Raw genomic sequence first — 20,520 nt, 5'->3', positions numbered from 1 at the left:
AGTTTCAGGGTAGAGGATTCATGGAGCGGAATGGGAATATTCAATCTCTCAGTGCGGTTTAGCTTCTCGTTTGCGGTCAGAGATGTGACGGTCCACTCATTAACACAAGTGTTTAATGGATCACTCTGCTTTGTGTCCAATCAAACAAAAGCAAAACAGAACAAGCGCTTTAAAAGCACAAGAGCTCCTTGATCCTGTCAGTATGTGCAGTTACATGAACAATGAATATACACTTAGCTAATGACAGAGCTATCAGAGAACTAGCCTGAGGTTAGCAGGCCAGCAAATCAATACAAGTCCATTAATGAAGCTGTCATATCTTGGCTTTCAGTCTGATGTTTTTTAACTTTTAGTGGTTGTGTGTGTGTGTGTGTGTGTGTGTGTGTGTGTGAGTGAGTGTGTGTGTGTGTGTGTGTGTGTGTGTGTGTGTGTGTGTGTGTGTGTGTGTGTGTGTGTGTGTGTGTGTGTGTGTGTGTGTGTGTGTGTGTGTGTGAGAGTGTGTGTGAGGAAGAGAGCATGAGTAATTTATTTCGCCCATACAAATATTTGACAGGATATTTTAAAACCTTCAACAGGCCAGTGGTAAATGAGTAACTTGGTGCAAATCCAGAAATAGATGGGTATCATATAGCCATCGCTTTGACCTTCACTTACCCTGCTCTTTGCTTTTTGGACTTGTCTGAGATGCCATCTCTAGACATGAGCTTGTTGAAGACCACTATTCCAATCAGCATGTTTACCTGCAGGAAAGAGATAGAAGTAGTGTTATCTACTTTGTTATTTAAGTAGTGTTGTTTGCTAGTTAAGAACTGGGTTGTACACCATTTAGGACTGAATTGAGGATTCTTTGAATTATAATTCTAACTCTTTAAAGGTTCAGTCTGTAATATTGACAGATAGCGATTGAAATGGGTACTGCAGACTCAACGCTCACGTGGGTTGCCAGATTGAGGACACACATCTGCAATCTCTGACCCAGTTCGTTCGCTGGCTTCCATTGCTGCAATTCGCAGTGTTTTTTACGCCAACTGGCAACCCGGGGTGTCAAAATACTATTGGGTAAATTGGCAGTGGGCGGGATCACACAGACCAAAACAAAAACAGACATTCCCACCTGGCACACACAATTTAGTAGAATAAGTGGATGTACTGTAGCATTGCTTTTCTGAGAAACAAGTATTTGACCTTGGCATGTTTCCTAAATCTCTGCAAACATATTATGGTAGTTTAATGCTTTAGTACAGTCACCAAAAAAATTACACACAGCACCTTTAATTCCATTTGAAATTAAATGCAGATTTGCAATTGTATTTTGAATGCAAGGAAAAATAATTAAAATTCATTGAAATTCATAAAACTACACCTTTTAACCAGAAAAAATTTTTTTTTCAAGTTTGAAAGTTTTGACAAATGCCTCAAAGTTTGAAGGTTTATAGGCAGATGACAGACAGACAATTATATATATATGTGACCCTGGATCACAAAACCAGTCACAAGTCGCACGGGTATATTTGTGGCAATAGCATGGGTTAAAATTATCAATTTTTCTTTTATGCCAAAAATCATTCAGATATTAAGTAAAGATCATGTTCCATGAAGATATTTTGTAAATTTCCTACCGTAAATATATAAAACATTTATTTTTGTGAGTGAATGCAGCAAAATCTCGAACATAAATGGACAACTTTAAAGGAGATTTTCTCAATGTTTTGATTTTTTTGCACCCTCAGATTCCAGATTTTTAAATAATTGTATCTCGGCCAAATATTGTCCCATCCTAACAAACCATACATCAATGGAACACTTATTTATTCAGCTTTTTATTCAAAATTGACCCATGTGACTGGTTTTGTGGTCTAGGGTCACATAGGATAATTCATCCTTATAATATGGTGATTTGGTGTTCAAGAAACATTTCTTATTATTATCAATCTATATCTAACTGACCCCAAACTTTTGTCCAAATTAACATTAACCAAGATTAATAAATGCTGTAAAAGTATTAGTATAAATTCATGTTAGCCTTTGCATTAACTAAAGTTTTACCTAGTTGCTACCCAGAAATAGTTTGAGAAGAAACAATAATTGTCTGGACCTTCAGCATCATCGTAACGGGCCCCCTGTTGAAGACCCCTGTGCTCAATCAATACTCAGCATGTTCAGTCCAAGAGAATATCGAACCTAGCAAGTCTAACATGTTTACGAGTGCCGTTCGTATTCTGATCATGCAAGGCGCTTGCTTAGACAATGGGTCTCCACTTTACTATTTGCTGGAGGCAAGATTAATTATTTTTTCATTAATTAGATTTGCCTCTCCAAAGAGGGAGCTGGCATCTCCAGATGCCCAAATCTCATTTGCAGTTGTTTGTTTGAGAGGGCCGCTTTATCCCACCACCAAGAAACAAACAACGCAAATCACATCTGACCATGAAAAACAATGCAAACACCTCACAGAAAACACACAGCACCTGAGACCAGGGATGGAGGATATATAAATACACACACTTTGGTCGCTTTGGTCTAATAAGCTCATCAAGTTCACTCACGCATTTAAACATGATATACTGATGAAAAATACATGTTAAATGAGACAGGCCTCAACTCTAATCTCATTAGTGACCGATTTTTCTCTTCAACTGCAGGCGTGATATATTTAAAGTGCATATTAAAGTGGGCGGTGCTCATGTTTACTATTCTAACCAATGGGAAAGCAGAGTCTGAAACTTACCAGTACAATGACGGCAGCAGGACCAACGAAAGCATAGAGCAGCCCCCCTTCCAGAGACAACCAACAACTGAAATTGAGAGAAAGAGAGAGATAAAGTGAAATTTAAAACAGAAAATCACAAGGGAAAGTTGAGATAGTGTTGGCTTCAGAAAAAAAGGGGTTGGCGGGAAAGAATTGCAGTTTTCATTAACCTTCAATTATTTTTCTTCCCACAAATTAAATTAAACTTGGACTCCAACCAAATTTGTTCCCTAAATTAAGAAACTGAAGAGGATATTTCAAATACAACCTCTTCATCATACTCCTTGTAATGTTTCTGGAAATATCACATTGTTAAATTCCTTTCATTGCAGATACCAAATAAAAGCTGCAAAGTTAATTGACAGATCAAGATATTGCCTGACAAAAGTTCTACACAAACAGCTCTGCAAAATCTCGAAGGTCATACTTTATATACGAGCATTATTAATCATCATTTTAATAGAGCTATTTCGACATTTTGCTAATGTTCTGGTCAAGGACAATCAAACAATTTCAATCAAGTTTGTATTCTGACTTCCTTGTGAAATGTCAGCTGTGAAAGGACTATAGACATATGCTTTCAATCGTACATGCATTCATATGTGAAAGACTGCAGAGAAGTAAGCAGCCCAGTGTTGAGGTTATCTGAGGCGACTGACTTCCTGGCACCGTTTCCAAAATTTGTCTTTTGGTTTGAGGGGAACCCATGTGTCAAACGCATCCAATTAAAGCTTTCAAAGGACACCATTGTTTTCAACTTTTGTCTCCGATTAGTCAGAGAGCTCCCTGGTTTAAATCAATTGCTTAGTGATGCAAGTAAAGACAGAAACCATTATATGCAGAGCAGCAGAAAATTGGTCCCACTTTGAGGGAATCCATAGGAATAGAGGAAAAATAGCCCAGGGAAGGATCTGATTTTAGAAGATGTTCTTTCAAGGTCAAAGGTCAAAATTAGGCAACATTCACTAAAAAAACTTCCCCTTTCCAGTGTTTGTCTGGGCACCAAATTGGAGCTCTAAAGATGAAAACATCTGGCTTCGGATTAGTCGGTAAAACTCTCAGACTTAAACATTGGGTATCTTAGCACCTCTTTGGTTATATTTTTGATGTGATGTGCGTATGGGGCAAAACGCATTACAAATACCGCGAGTTACGTAACAAGGTTACTTTTTTTCAAGTAACTAGTAAAGTAATGCATTACTTTTAAATTTACAACAAAATAACTGAGTTACTTCTTCAAATAAGTAATGCAAGTTACTTTGTTTTCCCATTTATTGACCGACACCTCTCTTGTCCCCATGTTGAGAGAAATCGGGAGTAAGTGCAGAGGTGTTGTGTGCGCAGTGTAAACATGATGGTTATTGTAGTTCTAGACTAAATGTAAACTTGTATTTACTCATCTCATATGCACACCAACAGATTCAGTATTCCTCAAAATAAATAAAAACAGTGAAATGCAAACGGAATGCTCAGAATATTACGCAAACCTGCCATGATTAAATATGTTAAATAACATAAATATACTATATGCAATTAAAATCACTAAGTAAGAGTGTTGAAATTTCTTCTGCATTCTATTCTTCTGCAATCCAGAATGGCAGCACTGCAGAAATGTTTGTTCGAGCTGTGCCATCAACTTTACAGGCATGCATTTGCATTTCCTTCAGCCTAAGGCTTATTCATTTCACTTTTGGTGTGAAGGGGCCTTTACATTTGCCAAAAATATAACTTTTATTGTTGTTGTTATTAATGCAAGCCCAGCCCAAGTGAGAAGAAGTAACGCAAAAGTAACGTAACATTACTTTCCGTAAAGAGTAACTAAGTAACACAATTAGTTACTTTTTTAGGGAGGAACACAATATTGTAATGCATTACTTTGAAAAGTAAATTTCCCCAATGGGGAAAGTTGTCTTTGCATTGTCTATTACATATGTTATACTATAATACAGATTTCTCAATGTTCACATACTGCATATGTAGGAACTTCTGTATGCTTTTCCACATTTAATAACATCCTGAGAACACCTGAGATTTGATGTAACCCTCAAAATGGCACTTGATGAAAGATAAATGTCTCGAGATTTTCCTTGCGAGACTACATTGCATCAGTGATACTTACTAACTTGGTGTGCCGTAACCTCTAGCCCGGGTGAAACCCACAGATACAGCGACCACAAGGGCTGGAAGACCTGCAAGAAAAAGTCTACGATGAAAAAACTCAATTCATTGAAATTTAAAAGGTTTAATTGCTTAACTTGTTTTAAAAAACATGGTTGCTAAGTTCATTGATATTTAATGGATGGAACAAGTTAAACAAATGAAAATGATATGAAAGTACATTTACGTGAATGCACGAGAAAATTGTCTGCCACATTTAACAAAGGACGAGCATTGCTAAAAGGCAAATTATGAATATCGAGAATCCCCGATCCCTGTTTTTTTTCCCCCCAATAGAGCCATTAATGGCAGATGGCCTAAGGCTGAAGAGGAAGCTAACTGAAGTAATGTCCTCTCACATTGGTGACTTTCTTTAGCTTGTGCCCTTTTCATGGACTAATGCACACAGTGCACAGGTACACCATTCCCCCTGTGCACAGTGCCCTCCCAGACCTCAAACACGCTACTTTAGCAGAGAGCAAGTCCCATGGGCCTCTTTGTATGTGTCTCTTTTCAAGAGGCCAAAGTGCAGAAGTGTAAACGTTCCTGTCTGTATCCTCTAAGAGTGCTCCACAGGGAAAGTACAAAGAGCCCCCTACACACCCCTGTTAAAACAGCTTGTTTTTGTGATGTAAAAATGAAAAACAAGACAAATCATACCAGAACTTTTTGCACCTTTAATTACAACCAATGCAATGCCACTGATACATTTAAGAGAAAAATTTAATAAAACATAAAATAACCTAACTGCCATATTTATAATTCTATTTTTATTCATTTTATTTTACATGTTTATAAAGTTTCCCATCTTGAGATTGGGGAAAGTGTACTTATTGGTCCTTGATTACAATGTCGCATACAGTGACCTTTACTGTGTCGAACCCCATCCTCCGCTCCCCTGTCTGTGTCTGTGAGTGTTTCCTGGCCGTCTCTCTATTGTGTTTGCCATCACAGTCGGGGAGGCCAGCTTTACTCATGTGCTAATTAGACCTATCCATTCTTCTCGCTCTATGTCTGCGTGCCACGTCCACACATAATGAGCTCTCCTCTGAAATATTCATGCAATTAACAATGCTCTGATTAACTCTGGAAATTAAAGGCAATTAGAGAAACTCGGGTTTAGAGAACAGGATTGAAAGACGTGGGATGAACGGGGATCCACATGCCACTCTGGAGGAAGAAATGAGTGACTCAATGAGAAACATGAGTTTGCTCTGATGGAAGGTGTGATTGAAACTTTATTGGCCATTCAAAAGTAGATGTGTATTATGATTTTAAAAAAATATATATTTAAACACCAAATTTGGTTTTGATGTTTTTGCTGCAATTTCTAACAAAGTAATCAGTCATATTATAGAAGCTTGTTTCCACCACAGAATAAAACATTTTAAAAGATAATTGCGACTTTTTATCTCATAATTGCGAGTTTACATCTCGCAACTCTGACTTTATTTCTCAGAATTGTGAGAGATAAAGTCAGAATTGCATGATATGAAGTCGCAATTGCGTGTTATAAAGTCAGAATTGCAAGAAATAAACTTTTTTTATAGCAATTGCAAGTTTATATCTCGCAATTCTGACATATTTTCTCAGAATTGTGAGATATATAAAGTCAAATTCTAAGGAAAAAAAGACTGACTTTTTAACACACAATTGCGACTTTATATCATGCAATTCTGACTTTATATCTCCCAATTGCGTGTTATAAAGGCAGAATTTGCAAGATGTAAAACGCAATTGTGAGAGAAAAAAGTCCGATTTGTGAGATAAAAAGTCGCAATCAGCCAATCTTTTTTTATTTTAATTCTGTGGTGGAAACAAGCTTTCATATATGACTTAGGTGATATAATAAAAAAAAAAATATATATATACAATAAAAAATAAATGGAACATTGAAATTAATTTTTGCTTAGTCTTTATAAATTGTATACCTTTTTGACAATTTCGACACTAAATAAATAAAATATATATATACCATGGTGTTGCATATGATATCCATTTTTTAAAAGGCTTTTGGCCTAATGGATAAGACATTTAGAGATAAGATAAAAAACGATGGGGAGAAAAAAAATTACATAAGCAGGAATCGAACTACAATTACAACCACGATCTGAGCATATACGACCAGCCAGGCCACATAACGACGATATCCATATTTCACATTCTGAGTAACACAAGTCATTTTCTGACATCTTAGTTAGAAACCCATCTACTACCAACTCCCTGTGGGAGGGAATCCTATTCTGCAATATCTGCAAAGGGCATCTATGAATTAATGGAAGTGATAGTGGATCAATAAGTTACAAAACATGTACGTGTGCCATTGCAAGAGCTAGAATCACGCCTGTGTTAAGATGGTGGCACACAATGCATTTCTTATCAACGATCGGACATCTACGTCTTGCAACACAGGAGTAACGCTGAGCTCCCATGGCATGTTTGTGGTGTGTCATTGGGCTCCATTAAAGCAAACTGACATGGCAGACAATCTGATGTGGTTGAATTGATAAGAACTGGCATGTTGCACTCATATGGAGGAACAAATTTGAGCTGAAGCACTTCAGTAACATCGGTTTTGACCTTTAATGTTAGTTTCTGGTGTGTGTGTGTGTGTGTGCGGGTGTCCTACCCCAGCCCAGGCACAGGAAACGCTTGCGAATGAGGCGGGACCTCATCTTGCCAATCACGGCCAGGTAGGATTGCCACGCTTCCGTCAATACCCAGCAGAAAGAAGCCAGAAAGAAGAAGTGCAAAAAGGCAGCGGTCACAGTGCACAGTCCCTAGAGACAAAAGAAGGAAGGAGAAAAAACCAGAGAGAAATGAAACGACGAAAAAAGGTGCGACAGAAAGAAGTACAGAAAGCAAGAAGAGGTGCAAATGGCTCTCAGCTATTTGTTATCGAGAGAGAGAGATACAGTGATTGAGAAGGAGAAGTGGGAAAGAGTGGGACGTTAAAGAAAGTCGGGTAGACACTGACAGTTCCATTGTGGTGTGTCAATTATTTCTATAGCAGCGCATCCTTTCCATGCTTTTTCCCCTCGCAGACGGTACTTCAGATGTGAAAATGGGTTAGTTACAGGTTGAACGATTTCTAAGGAAAAATGGCAGGCTGGAATTAAAGAAAAGTAGGGTTTAAGTAAGCGGCGAACGCAAATGAGAAGCGGTAAGCAGAGTATCTCGCTGAGGTTTTATACAATAATGAGGTGCATATTCTAATGCTAAACACTGGCTCGCTCAGCAAATGACCCAGGAAATGAGAAGGATTTCACACTATTCATGGGTCCTGAAATTAAGCTTATCTGTACTTTCTTAAACTAATGGTGAATATGAGAATTTAGTGAAATATTAAGTCTGGATTGAGGGGGAAGGCGAGTTCTTTTGGTTCTCTTCGGGTTTCTTTGTAGCTCTGAGCGACAGGTTGAGTTTAAATGGCGGCACTTATTTCTCAGGTGTCTCTGTAGTCTATCTCACGCTCTCTCAGTGTAACAGTCACGGCTGACACAAAGCTGACCCTGCAGCGGCTTCCACGAGTCTGTCTGTTACACGCGCCTGCCTGAGTTTCTCAAATTCTATCATGGCCACTTACATAATGTCATTACAGCCTGGAGAGAGAACAAACGCCCGTTACCTGTCCCACAGACAACAGACCACTAGGGAGTCCGGGCGCAAGGTATGTGGGCCATTCAAAACTCAGTTATTAGGGCCTGAGCACCGATGGTGTGAGGACCCTCTTGGAATTGCTCCGTTTATGAATTGAATGTTTTTGGTTTTTTTTTTTTATATCCAATTTATTTTACGAATTTCAATTGAATTTGAATGAAGGTAGCAAACAGGACCCAGAATTATAATTTCAATTTAAGTAGAATTAGAATAGAATTAAACTCAAAGAAATGTATATAACTGCAATAAATAATAATAACACAAAAAATAATAAATGGAAAATTTCATATTGAAAAATGAAAAGCACTTAATCATATATATTATTAATATTATTATTATTATTATTAGAATGTATAGCAGTTATATACATTTCTTTTAAAATTAATAACAACAATAATAATAATACATAATAACAGTTTTATGGTTAATTCATAAATAAAAAAATAAAAAAATCTTCAAATCTTATCCAACCGTTTCTTACATTTTATATTTACTACATAACTGTTATTATGAATGAAATAAGATTGAATAATAATAATAATATAATTTAAAATATAAATTACATTTTTCAATTTGAATGACAAAAACAACAACAACATAGGGGCTATTTTCAACATAAAATTTATATTAATTGTGAACTATCTTTTATTTCATGTAGACCATGGGGCGGCATTTAATTCCACTGAACCAGTCCAAAAAACAACATGAAGAACCTAAAAGTTGTTCTTTCTGAACTCTTTCTGTGCACAGATACTTACCTTACTAAGAGTTTGGGACTGTCCCACCAGTATAAGCACATTTGAGGCCAGTATGGACAGACAGAAGTTCACCAAAATGATGGACCTCTCTGAACGAATGTACCTGAGAATCAAAGAAAAACATGAAAATCACACACTGACAACTTTAACAGCAACTGTTTTACAGTTATGACAGTTATTATCTTTACAAAAGCTAGATGTCATAAAGGTAAGGGATCCATTTATCAACATCCATTTATCATATTTTTCACTCCATTGAACACTGACAACTTGAGCAGCATCCCAGATAACCTGCAGATGAACTCCGAAACACAAGCACCGGTGAGCAAAATGTCCTCATCCGCTATTTGAGCTTTAGCCAGTTCTGCTCAAGAGGACAATGACAGTGTTCCCTGGACCAATGGTCTGAGTGATAGGGGAGAACACTGATAAGCTTTTGTTGGTGTGGCAGATGCACTAAGCTTGAAGAGAGGAAATATCTTCCCACCACCTGCTATGGAATTATGGGAAAGGGGGTGGAAATTACTTCGATACTTAACCCTTTAATACCTATACAATTGCATTATATACCAAAATATTGTACACACTATATTATGAATATTATTTAATATGAATAGTGTAGCACAACATGCTTTTCAATCAAATTGTCTCACACATAAAAGTTTGTGCATATACTGTTCAGGTTCAGAGAGATTTTTCATTTTTAATAAATTAGTACTTTTCTAAAGGCAATGACATAAAATTGATCAAATAGTAAATATTTTTATATTTTTACAAAGAAAATCATAGTTCAAGTAAATTCTGATTCTTTTGAATGTTCTAGTCATCAAAAAAATCCTGACGATCAAAGTTTCCACAAAAATATAAAACTGTTTTCAATATTGATAATGATAATAATAATAATAATAATAAAAACTCTTAAGCAGCAAATCAGCATATTATATTGATTTCTGAAGGATCATGTGATCTGAAGACTGTGGTAATGATGCTGAAAATTCAGCTTTGACATCACAAAAACAGATTACATTTTAAAATATATTAAAATTTAAAACAATTATTTTAAATTATAATATTATTTCACATTATTAGTGCTTTACTGCATTTATATATATATATATATATATATATATATATATATATATATATAGATAGTACTATAATATAGTAAAAACCATCATTTGAAAAAAATCTGAGTCATACTTCTGAGGAGATAAATACTTGACTAAGCACAGGCCTTTTTCTGGACATAGTGTTAGCTGATCATGTGACCATCCCAGGCCATCTGCCACACTGAGCTGTTAGCAGCCACGCTAGCCTTCACTAGCACTCTCCACATAATCCTGTCCCGCCACAGGAAGCTCCCGCCATCCCTCATTTGTTCCCAATTATTGCTAATTGCAGTTTTGGCCCACTCTAGATCCACCCCATGCCAGCTGCTCGATTCCAGCCCGGGCAACCCCACGTGGGAAGCTGAACAAGTCTGAACAATGAATCTTTTAAGGTGCAAGTGTACCTGTGAGAGCACCAGGTTGCAAACAAGGGGAATGGTGCACAGTAATATTCTATTATCATCAGAGGACAGCAGAACCTGGAAGCTACATTCAGAAATTCCCCTGCAGAATTGTGGGTTGGTGAAGGGCCTTACTGAACTCACCTCCAGAAGGCAGCGTAGATGAGCAGCAGAATGAGTAGAGCCGTACAGGATATGCCACAGCCCACCATGAGGGGCACAGACGGCATACTGGAGGGCCCCATACCCTGAGAAGAGATAGATGGAGAGAAGGAAGATTATTATGGATGTTTATTGTAAATGTAGGTGATAACACAATCAGCCGGTCAACAATGCAAAATAACAATCAGCCTGAAAAAGTGTATTTTGCGATAATGACCATCTGACTATACTTAATGCTGTCAAATCCATGACAACAAACCAAACAAATAAATGAACAAAAAATATTGGAACTAGAAAACAAAATAGAAAAATAAAAAACTATTATTTTAAATTGTAAAAATATTTTCACGGAATTACTATTTTAACTGTCAAATAAATGCAGCCTGGGTGAGCATAAGAGACTTAGGGCCCTATTTCAACGATCTAAGCGCATGGTCTAAAGTGCACGGCGCGAGTCCGAATCCACTTTTGCTAGTTTAACGACGGGAAAAATGGTCGGTGCACCCGGCGCATGGTCTAAAAGGGTTGTCCCTATTCTCTTAATGAGTAATGGGTGTGTTTTGGGCATAACGTGCAATAAACCAATCAGAGTGTAATTTCCTATTCCCTTTAAAAACCAGTTGCGCTCACGCCATGGCGGATTCGCTATTTACATGGCGGAATTTGCAAGAGGAAAAACCAAATGCTTTTCCAGAGAGGAAACGGATCTGCTCATGAGCGAGCTTAAAGCATGTGAGCAGACCATACAGATAAGCTGGATTCCACCATATCTTTACGTACATTATAATAATATTTTACATTGTAATCCTTTGATGTTTAATATTTGGCTAGTTTGTGTGCAGCTGGGCGTCCCTGTGTTTGTATTAAGCAGAGTGTAATGCACCTTTTAAAGGTCCCTTATTATGCCCCTTTTCACAAGATGTAAAATAAGTCTCTGATGTCCCCAGAGTGTGTATGTGAAGTTTCAGCTCAAAATACACAACAGATAATTTTTTACAGCATGTTTAAATTGTCATTTTTTGGGGCTCAGAAAAACGCGCTGTTTTAGTGTGTGCCCTTTAAATGCAAATAAGCTGCTGCTGGACGACACAGGGGGCGGAGCTTCATGAGCTCGCGCTCAGTCTCTCAGGACAATTTCATCTCACAGAATGATGATAATTTCAGAAACTCTCAGTAACGGTGTTCATTTCGAGTCGGACAACAATGCTTAGAGTCAGAGTGCTGTATAGAGATGGAACAGGTATAGTTTAGTAGTTTAATTACAGTTATTATAACGTATTTGTCATCTGCTTGTATGTATCCATTATTTATTAGCCTAATAGCCTACAAGTCTGCTGTTTCGGATCAGGTCCGAATGATGATCAAACATATACTGATGAGTTTAATAAAGTTTATTGTCCATCACACAAAAGATGAAGCATCAGTTTTACTTCAGAAAAACACCGTAAGAGCTGAGTAAACACAGTAAGTTATAAGAAGTGCGCAAGTACATAAACGAATTTCGGTAGAGTTGAGGGAGCATTCCTGTGGGCGGAGTTTAGACAAAAAACTGTTCTAGTGACGTCATTAAAGAAGGAAGTAGAGGGATGTAGTCCAAACGAGCCGTTCGATGTAGGCGACTTCTGTTAAATAAAATATCTCGCTTGCTATTGAACTTTGAGCTTTAAAATTTTACAGATATTATGTATGCTCTAACAGCAACATTACACACTAACTAAAGTTTGAAACATGGGATCACGAAGAACGGGACCTTTAAATAACAAAAAAATAAATACTGTGCCATTGACTTTAGACCAGGTTTCAGTTGGTCAATGGCGCAGTCTATTTCTGTTGCCTCAAAATAGCAACGCACCAACAATGCGCCAGAACACACCTCCTTTTCAGACCAGGTAAGGTAAGGTAGGGTAAGGTAAGGTCATTTTATTTATATAGCACATTTCAGCAGAAGTGCAATTCAAGGTGCTTTACAACAACAACAAAAAGCACACCCATGGGCGCACAAATGGGCGCAAATGCATTTGCTATTTAAACAACGTGGCGCAGGACGTGAAAATTACAATTATAATTGCGTCAGGCTGAAACTAGCAAAAAACACTCTATGCCTGGTGCTGCATTGCACAGAGTGTGTGATAGTGCCCAATGTGTGTGAGTGTGTATATGAAACGTGAGTAAAAACTGCAGAGAGAGAAATCAGATTCTGCAAACACTTGACAAACAGCTTCAGGTTGGGAGAAGGATAAAACTGCAGAGAGAAAAAATACAGAGGGGTAGTAGTGAGAGGATTACATTCTGCTCAGGTTAAAGCTAAAGGCCAAGGGTCTTCTTTCCAAACAGCCTCATGCTACTCCATCTTCTCTTTTACTCCTGAGCTCATTTTCTCTTTTTTCCCATCAGGTCATAGCTAGATTCTCTTCTTAAACTGGACATTCATCCCCCATCAGCCCTTTGGCACTAGTGACCCCTTAGCCCCAGCTTTTTAAGCATACCTGCCGAGAGAAGGGTTACTACGGGTGAACACATGCCTCATGTTTCTGGATTAACCCACCTACTCAGTCCTACCACCAAGAAGTGTATGGTGATCTTTGTAACCACACACTTCCTCTGAGGTAATAGCACAGTTCAGGGTTCAACTTAATGTTACATGCACAAGTACAATGAAATGTGTATATGCATGTATGCACACGCTATTGTCAAATGTTTAGACAAATTCAAATGCTGCTTACAATCTTTAAATATGTATGTCTTATTGATAAATGCATGGAATTAAGTGTCAGACAAGTAGACGATCTGCCCAAGCATATTTTTTTAACTATACTACTTGTACTATATATTTGTTGTTAATAATAATAATAATAATAATAATAATACTTTACTATTGTAGTAATTATAAATAATGAGTAGATGTGTACAAACTTTTGACAGGTAGTTGTTCGCAAAGACAATAATGTTAAACCTAAATACAAATACAACGAATGAACGAACGAACGAACGAACGAACGAACGATAGATAGATAGATAGATAGATAGATAGATAGACAGACAGACAGATAGATAGACAGACAGATAGACAGACAGATAGATAGACAGAAAGATAGATAGATAGACAGATAGACAGACAGACAGATAGACAGACAGATAGATAGACAGAAAGATAGATAGATAGACAGATAGACAGACAGACAGATAGACAGACAGACAGACAGACAGATAGATAGAAATATCGAAAACATCGAAAGATTGAACGATCGATAGATAGAATGATATATATTTAGATAGATATTTGGATATATAGATAAATAGATAAAACAAGAGACTGTTAGAACAAACAATAGAAAGAACGATATATAGATAGAACGATAGATAGATCGATACATAAAATGAAATGAAATAAATGAAATAATGAAATGAAATGAATTGAATTGAATTGAATTGAAATGAAATGAAATGAAATTGAAATTGAAATTGAAATTGAAATGAAATGAAATGAAATGAAATGAAATGAAATGAAATTGAAATAATGAAATGAAATGAAATGAAATGAAATGAAATGAAATGAAATTGAAATAATGAAATGAAATGAAATGAAATGAAATGAAATGAAATGAAATGAAATGAAATAAAATAATGTCTCTCAACTGCCTGTCCAGTTTTGAAGGAATTAAATGTGGTGGCGTAATCAGTGAAGAACATTTTGACATTTGTGCCTTCCTGCCGTTCCAAGAAATTGCATCTTCACACAATGTTACACTGTCATGTGAACTACAGGGGGGTCTAATCACTCAGACACCAATGTGCTAATGTCGCATCACCAGCTCTTCACAGCACATCATTATGGAGGATCAGTATGGTGTAATCACTATACAGGTCACAGTATTCCTCTCTGAAACTAGAAACATATTAGAACCATACAGGAGTGAGTAATCCCTACTGCTTTTATTTGTCAGTTTTTGTGAATACGCCACGTTTTTATTATATTTATTTAGATGTATGTGTTTCTCATTTACCATCCCTGATAGGTGTAACATCTAAGCCCAGATTGGAAATCCACACTTTTATTCATATTTTCTGTGCTGCTTTTGGGAGATAATAATTCTGTGGCAATCTGCAGAGCGTTCTACCATCTGCTGGCTGACATGATTAAAGTCTTCCACAATCAGGGACACAGCATCAGGGCACGTACTTTCAAAGCTCGACTCCCTTTTGTGACATACATCCGAGTGAAGCAGCTTCTCGAACGAGAAAAAAATCTAGGGCGGGACTTAATTTTGTCCATGGGGAATTGATTGGATGATTGTAGTTTGCTATTGGTCGATCTCATGTGAGTGACAGGTTGTCCCGCCCCCGTGCCAGTAAACACATCATCAGAGAAGAGAAGAGATGAGCTGCAAGATTTACTTAGATTGCTAAATATTGATGTGTTTAAAACTGCAATATTCCATAAATAAGAATTGTCTATTTTGGTTTCATGGTGACTTTATTAGTATATAGTTTACAAAATGCCGCTTCCAGATTGGTCCAGAGAGATTTTCCAGCTCACTTCAGAATAAGTAATGAGTAACTAAGCTGGGCCGGGTTTCCCGATAACGATGTATCTTAGCTCTTAAGAGCGCTTTCTACGTGCAAGGTTACGAACGCTCGCAGCAATTCCACGAGCGTTTCCCAAAAATGCACTTAACATGAACGCGCGAGAATGCGCTCTACGTGCTACTTAAGAGTCGCTGTCCATTCGTGAAGTGCTGAAACATAACCTTATATGGAACGTTTAACCTAATAATTGTCATCTGTTGTGGATTAGCAATCAAGACAAGTCTATATAAAGCACCTACAGGCGGAGGCACTGACAAAATAGCTAAAAAAATAAATAAAAAAAGATTCCTTTCAAAAAGATGAAATTAATGTCCTTTTAGAGGAGATAGAGTGAAACAAACATGTAATTTTTAACAGATTAAAAGGATTTCTTTTATTTATTTTTTGTTCATTCATTTAATTTTGATTAAAATTATTAGATTAAATTATTTCTATTTTTTGTTTTGTTTTCTGACCTTTTTAATTATTTAATTTATACATTAATTTAACCAACAACAAAAAAAGAACAATAAAGTACAATCAAACCTTATATTATAATCACATTGCATTTGAATAAAGTTAAAGGTGTAATCTGCCGGTTGTCCTGCAGGTGTCCTCATAAATCTGTCTTCTTACGATGAACTTGGTGATGTACGATTACTCCAGAGCACTCGTAGATCTACGAAGATTTTCAAGTGCTACTTAAGCTACGATGCTTTTGGGAAACAGACCGTAATATTAAGATCAGTCGTACGATCGTTTTTACGATCAACTTAGGCTTACGATGCTTTTGGGAAACGCAGCCCTGGTCTCATCACATTCTCCAACATCATTATCAGATGTTTTTGCATTTTCTGTTCTGTGGAAGTTCGCAAAGCTTTCGATTTAGCGGCCACAAATTGAATGTAGGCCTACCTCTTAAAAACCACCAACTTTAAAAGACTATTGTCGCCTAAAATAAATCTCTGGGTTGAAAGTGAATCGATGTGATTCATGCTGCACTGACTGTCAATTCAAATGTAATTGTTGTAAACAAATGATTTAATTTAATTCAGGTCGATACACTGAACAGTGATCCGTTGAAGCAGCTTTTTAAATACTTGCACTCTAATGAATACGATAAAGCAAATAAAGTAAATAGTATCTTAACAGAAACACTGAGTGTAGTTCATGTTCAGCGACTCAGAGCAGTCCCACACCACTCATCTGCTCTTGCATCCAGTGTTCCTGCGGATATATTCTTCAAGTTCTTGGAATAGGAAGCGGAGACAGATGATCTGTCTGGCAGTCATGTGTGATAGTGGTGTGGCAGTAATCAAGAGCATTCTTACAGGCCGGGAGGCATGCTGGTAATATTCGTGCAGGTTGGCATGATTAAAGTCTCCTGCAATCAGGGACACAGCATCAGGGAAGGCTCTTTCATAGACGTTAAAGAAATAGTTCACCCAGAATGGAAAATGCTGCCGTAATTTACTCATGCCGTTTCAAACCCATATGACTTTCTTTCCTTCTGTGAAATATAAAATAAGATATTTTGAGAAATGTCGCAGTGTTGTTTTTCCCCATTAGTAGAAGTCAATGGTAACCAACATTCTAAAAAATATCTTATTTTGTGTTCTGCAGGTTTGTAACCTCATGATGACAGAATTTTTATTTTATAGTGAACTTACTGATTTGATTGCATACATGACATTGAATAAAAATCCTGTAGAAATGCTGTTATTTAACCATGTCGGAATAACAACAAAATCAGAAAACCAGGAGCTTAACATGAGACATATGCCACCTTTCAATCTATGCGATCTGTCAAGCTGCACATCTTTGTATTAGGGGTCCGCTAGAACTTGTTGAGACAGAGAATCTAGCAACACATGATAAAGGCTTAACCCTAGGCCACCAAGATACATCTTTCAAGCTAGGCAGGATAAATCCTATCGTGGGGTCCAAAAGACTGAGATCGCCAGATAAATGCTTCATAGTTTTCAAATAAAAAGGTAAAAACAAGTCAAATAAATGAATAAATGTAAAATGAATGTAAAATAAATACATTTAAAATGAATAAATAAATCCATCCGTCCAACCTGATACAGTACTCTCATGTATGCAATATGTAGCATCACATATAACTATATTATTGCTTTTATATAAATTTGGATATATAAGTATTTAAAACTTCATCCACATACACTCATGTAAAGTCAGTGTTGGAGAAAGTTTCTTTTAAAAGTATAATGAGGTACAATATTGTGTAAATGTAACTAACTTAATTGCATTAGTTACTTTTTTATGGAAAGTAATGCATTATGTTACATTTGTGATACTGTGCTTGCTTGTTTGTTTTTTTAATTCTTTCCCCACCACTGACTGAATTTTCCATCATTTACGCGACAACACTTCCTGCCATTGACAGAATTTTCCGACTTTCTGTGTTTTCATTGTTATAGGATCTTCTAAAAGAATAGGCACAGGCAAAAAAGGAGCAGAAACAAGCGATACAAGCATTGCTTATGCACGTAGTCTTTAAAAAAAATTAAAAAAATAAATATATATATATATATATATATACATATATGATGTTCAAAAGACTTACCCACATGCAAGTGTTGACAAAAAAAGAATGCATGAAGCAACAATAAAAAAAAAATGTTTAATGGTAAAACAAAGTAGCTTACATTACTTATTTAAAAAAGTAACTCAAATATGTTGTTGTAAATTTAAAAGTAATGTGTTAATCTGATTATGTAACTCGCGTTACTTGTAATGCGTTACCCCAACACTGTGTAGTGATATATACTATTTAGCATATCTCACCTTCTTGATTGCTTGTATCGTTGCAAAATATAAACAATATTATTATTACATTAATGATTGTATAATTATGTTCTGTAAAGCTGATTTGAAATTATGTGTAATGTGAAAAGCACTGTTGTACATTTTGGATGGATGGATGGATGGATGGATGGATGGATGGATACACAACCCCTTTGATTTTCTGTCAGGCCTAGCTAGAATCTCTTCTCTATGAGTAAAGCACTTGATACGATATCTCTAAAAGGCCACAGCTAAGTTTTGAATAAATAACATTGGATGCTCTTGGGGAGAGCCTGTGAAATGGCTACAGGTTTGAGTTTATAAAGCTTGCAGCGGTTTATAATAAGCTGTGAATTGGCTTGAATATGAAGTCCTCATTCATGCACTTACAGCTCAATTGGCCTCCTGGTGTGGACCGGTCAGGCTTCCACACAAAGCATTTATGACTAAACAGCATTTGTGAACAAAGACCCTAAAGCTTGTGTGTGGGTTGTGGGATTGGCCTTCCAACAGCGCCTACTGTGTGTGCACATCTGTTCTGTGTAAGCCTATGAGATGTTTGTGTGCAAAGGAAAGGTAGACAAGGGAAAAAGAGGCTATTAAACAGCTTAGAGACTGAGAGAGTTTGGAGCTGGTGGAGGTATGGTGGCAGTGTTTTTACTCAAACTGGCAGGTGTAGGTGTAACAGGTGGCACTAGGAGAGGTGCTGCCAACCTTCACTCTCATCTTTTGCTTAGCCTATTGTCCCTGGCATATTAATTGCCAACATTATGCCTCTGCCGGCTTCAGTTTGGCAATTTTGACCAATCTAGTATGCCAGCAGCCTGAAAAATTACTATAGGTGTTGAGTCTTTCACAGAAATGCCATTGGCAGGGTAGATGAGAGGATTGCTCCTGTCCTGATGTGAAAATGAAAACACAGAAGCACAAACGGTATATATGGGAAAATAGAGAACAACAGCTGGGTTTTGAAAGCAAAAAAAAAAAAAAAAAAGAAAGTTTTTCAAAATAAAATATATAACTCTTTCACGATAGACTAAACATGAGCTCAAAAGTTGTCTGATGATAAATTACCATTAAAAAATTTGGGGTTGGTAAGATTATTTAAAAAATGTGTTTTGAAAGAAGACTGCTCACAAAGGCTGCATTAATTTAATTGAAAATACAGGGAAAAAAACTATTGTGAAATATCATTGTAATTTTATTATAATTTAGAATGACTTTCTAATTTTATATATTTTTAATGGAATTTATTCCTGTGATCAAAGCTGAATTTTCAGCATCATTACTCTGTATTCAGCTTCATATGATCCTTCAGAAATAATTCTAATATGATTATTTGATGCTCGAGAAACATTTCTTATTATTATCCATGTTGAAAACAGTTGTGCTTCACGAAAATGGTTTAAATGTACAGTATAAGGATTCTTCGATGAACAGAAAGTTAAAAAAAAAAGTTAAAAAAAAAAAGTATAAATCTCTTTCCTTTCACTTCTGATCTGTTACGCTGACAGCTGAAGCAGATGCAGAAGCAGGATCCAATTGCAGCAGGTTTTATTAAACAAACTCAAATGGTAACAAACTCAGACAAAGACTCAGGAACAGGAACCACCAACATACAACATCAAGAACTCACAAAGACTGAAACAAGACACAGGGCTTAAATAGACAGACAAGCTAAAGAAGATAACAAGGGGGCGTGGCTAATGAAAAACACCTGGGAAGACTAATCAACATAACGGGGAACTGCTAAACAAAGAATGAGACAGGGGAACACAGACATGAATCGTGACATAGCCCCCCCTCTATGGGCGGCTCCCGACGCCCATCAAAACAAAAAACAATAGTTCAGGAGGGTGGTGGAGCGGAGGCGGACCCGGGGGTGGGATGGAGGGCCAGGCCCGTGGAGTGGAAGAGGACCTGGAGACTGCAGCGGGATGGAAGGCCAGGGCGGAGCGGCCTGTGCAGGAGACCAGGGCGGATCAGACCGTGCAGGCGACCAGGGCGGAGAAGACCCTTCGGGCGGCCACGGCGGAGAAGACCCTTCGGGCGGCCACGGCGGAGACGACCCTTCGGGCGGCCACGGCGGAGACGACCCTTCGGGCGGCCACGGCGGAGACGACCCTTCGGGCGGCCACGGCGGAGAC

The 20,520-nt window shown here is 37.2% G+C and overlaps 1 protein-coding gene across 1 annotated transcript in view; it reads right to left on the bottom strand.

Moving 5' to 3' along the window:
- adgrb2 (adhesion G protein-coupled receptor B2) overlaps positions 1-20,520 on the bottom strand; it is a 331,945-nt gene that overhangs the window by 40,871 nt on the left and 270,554 nt on the right. The window contains 6 exon segments of the mRNA XM_082187020.1: positions 655-740; positions 2,729-2,795; positions 4,869-4,938; positions 7,536-7,686; positions 9,325-9,427; positions 10,979-11,082. Coding sequence (XP_082043146.1) covers positions 655-740; positions 2,729-2,795; positions 4,869-4,938; positions 7,536-7,686; positions 9,325-9,427; positions 10,979-11,082 — 581 coding nt within the window.

Source organism: Leuciscus leuciscus (assembly GCF_965113295.1).
Source record: "Leuciscus leuciscus genome assembly, chromosome: 12".
Lineage (NCBI taxonomy): Eukaryota > Metazoa > Chordata > Actinopteri > Cypriniformes > Leuciscidae > Leuciscus > Leuciscus leuciscus.
This window is presented reverse-complemented; position numbering and strand designations above follow the sequence as displayed.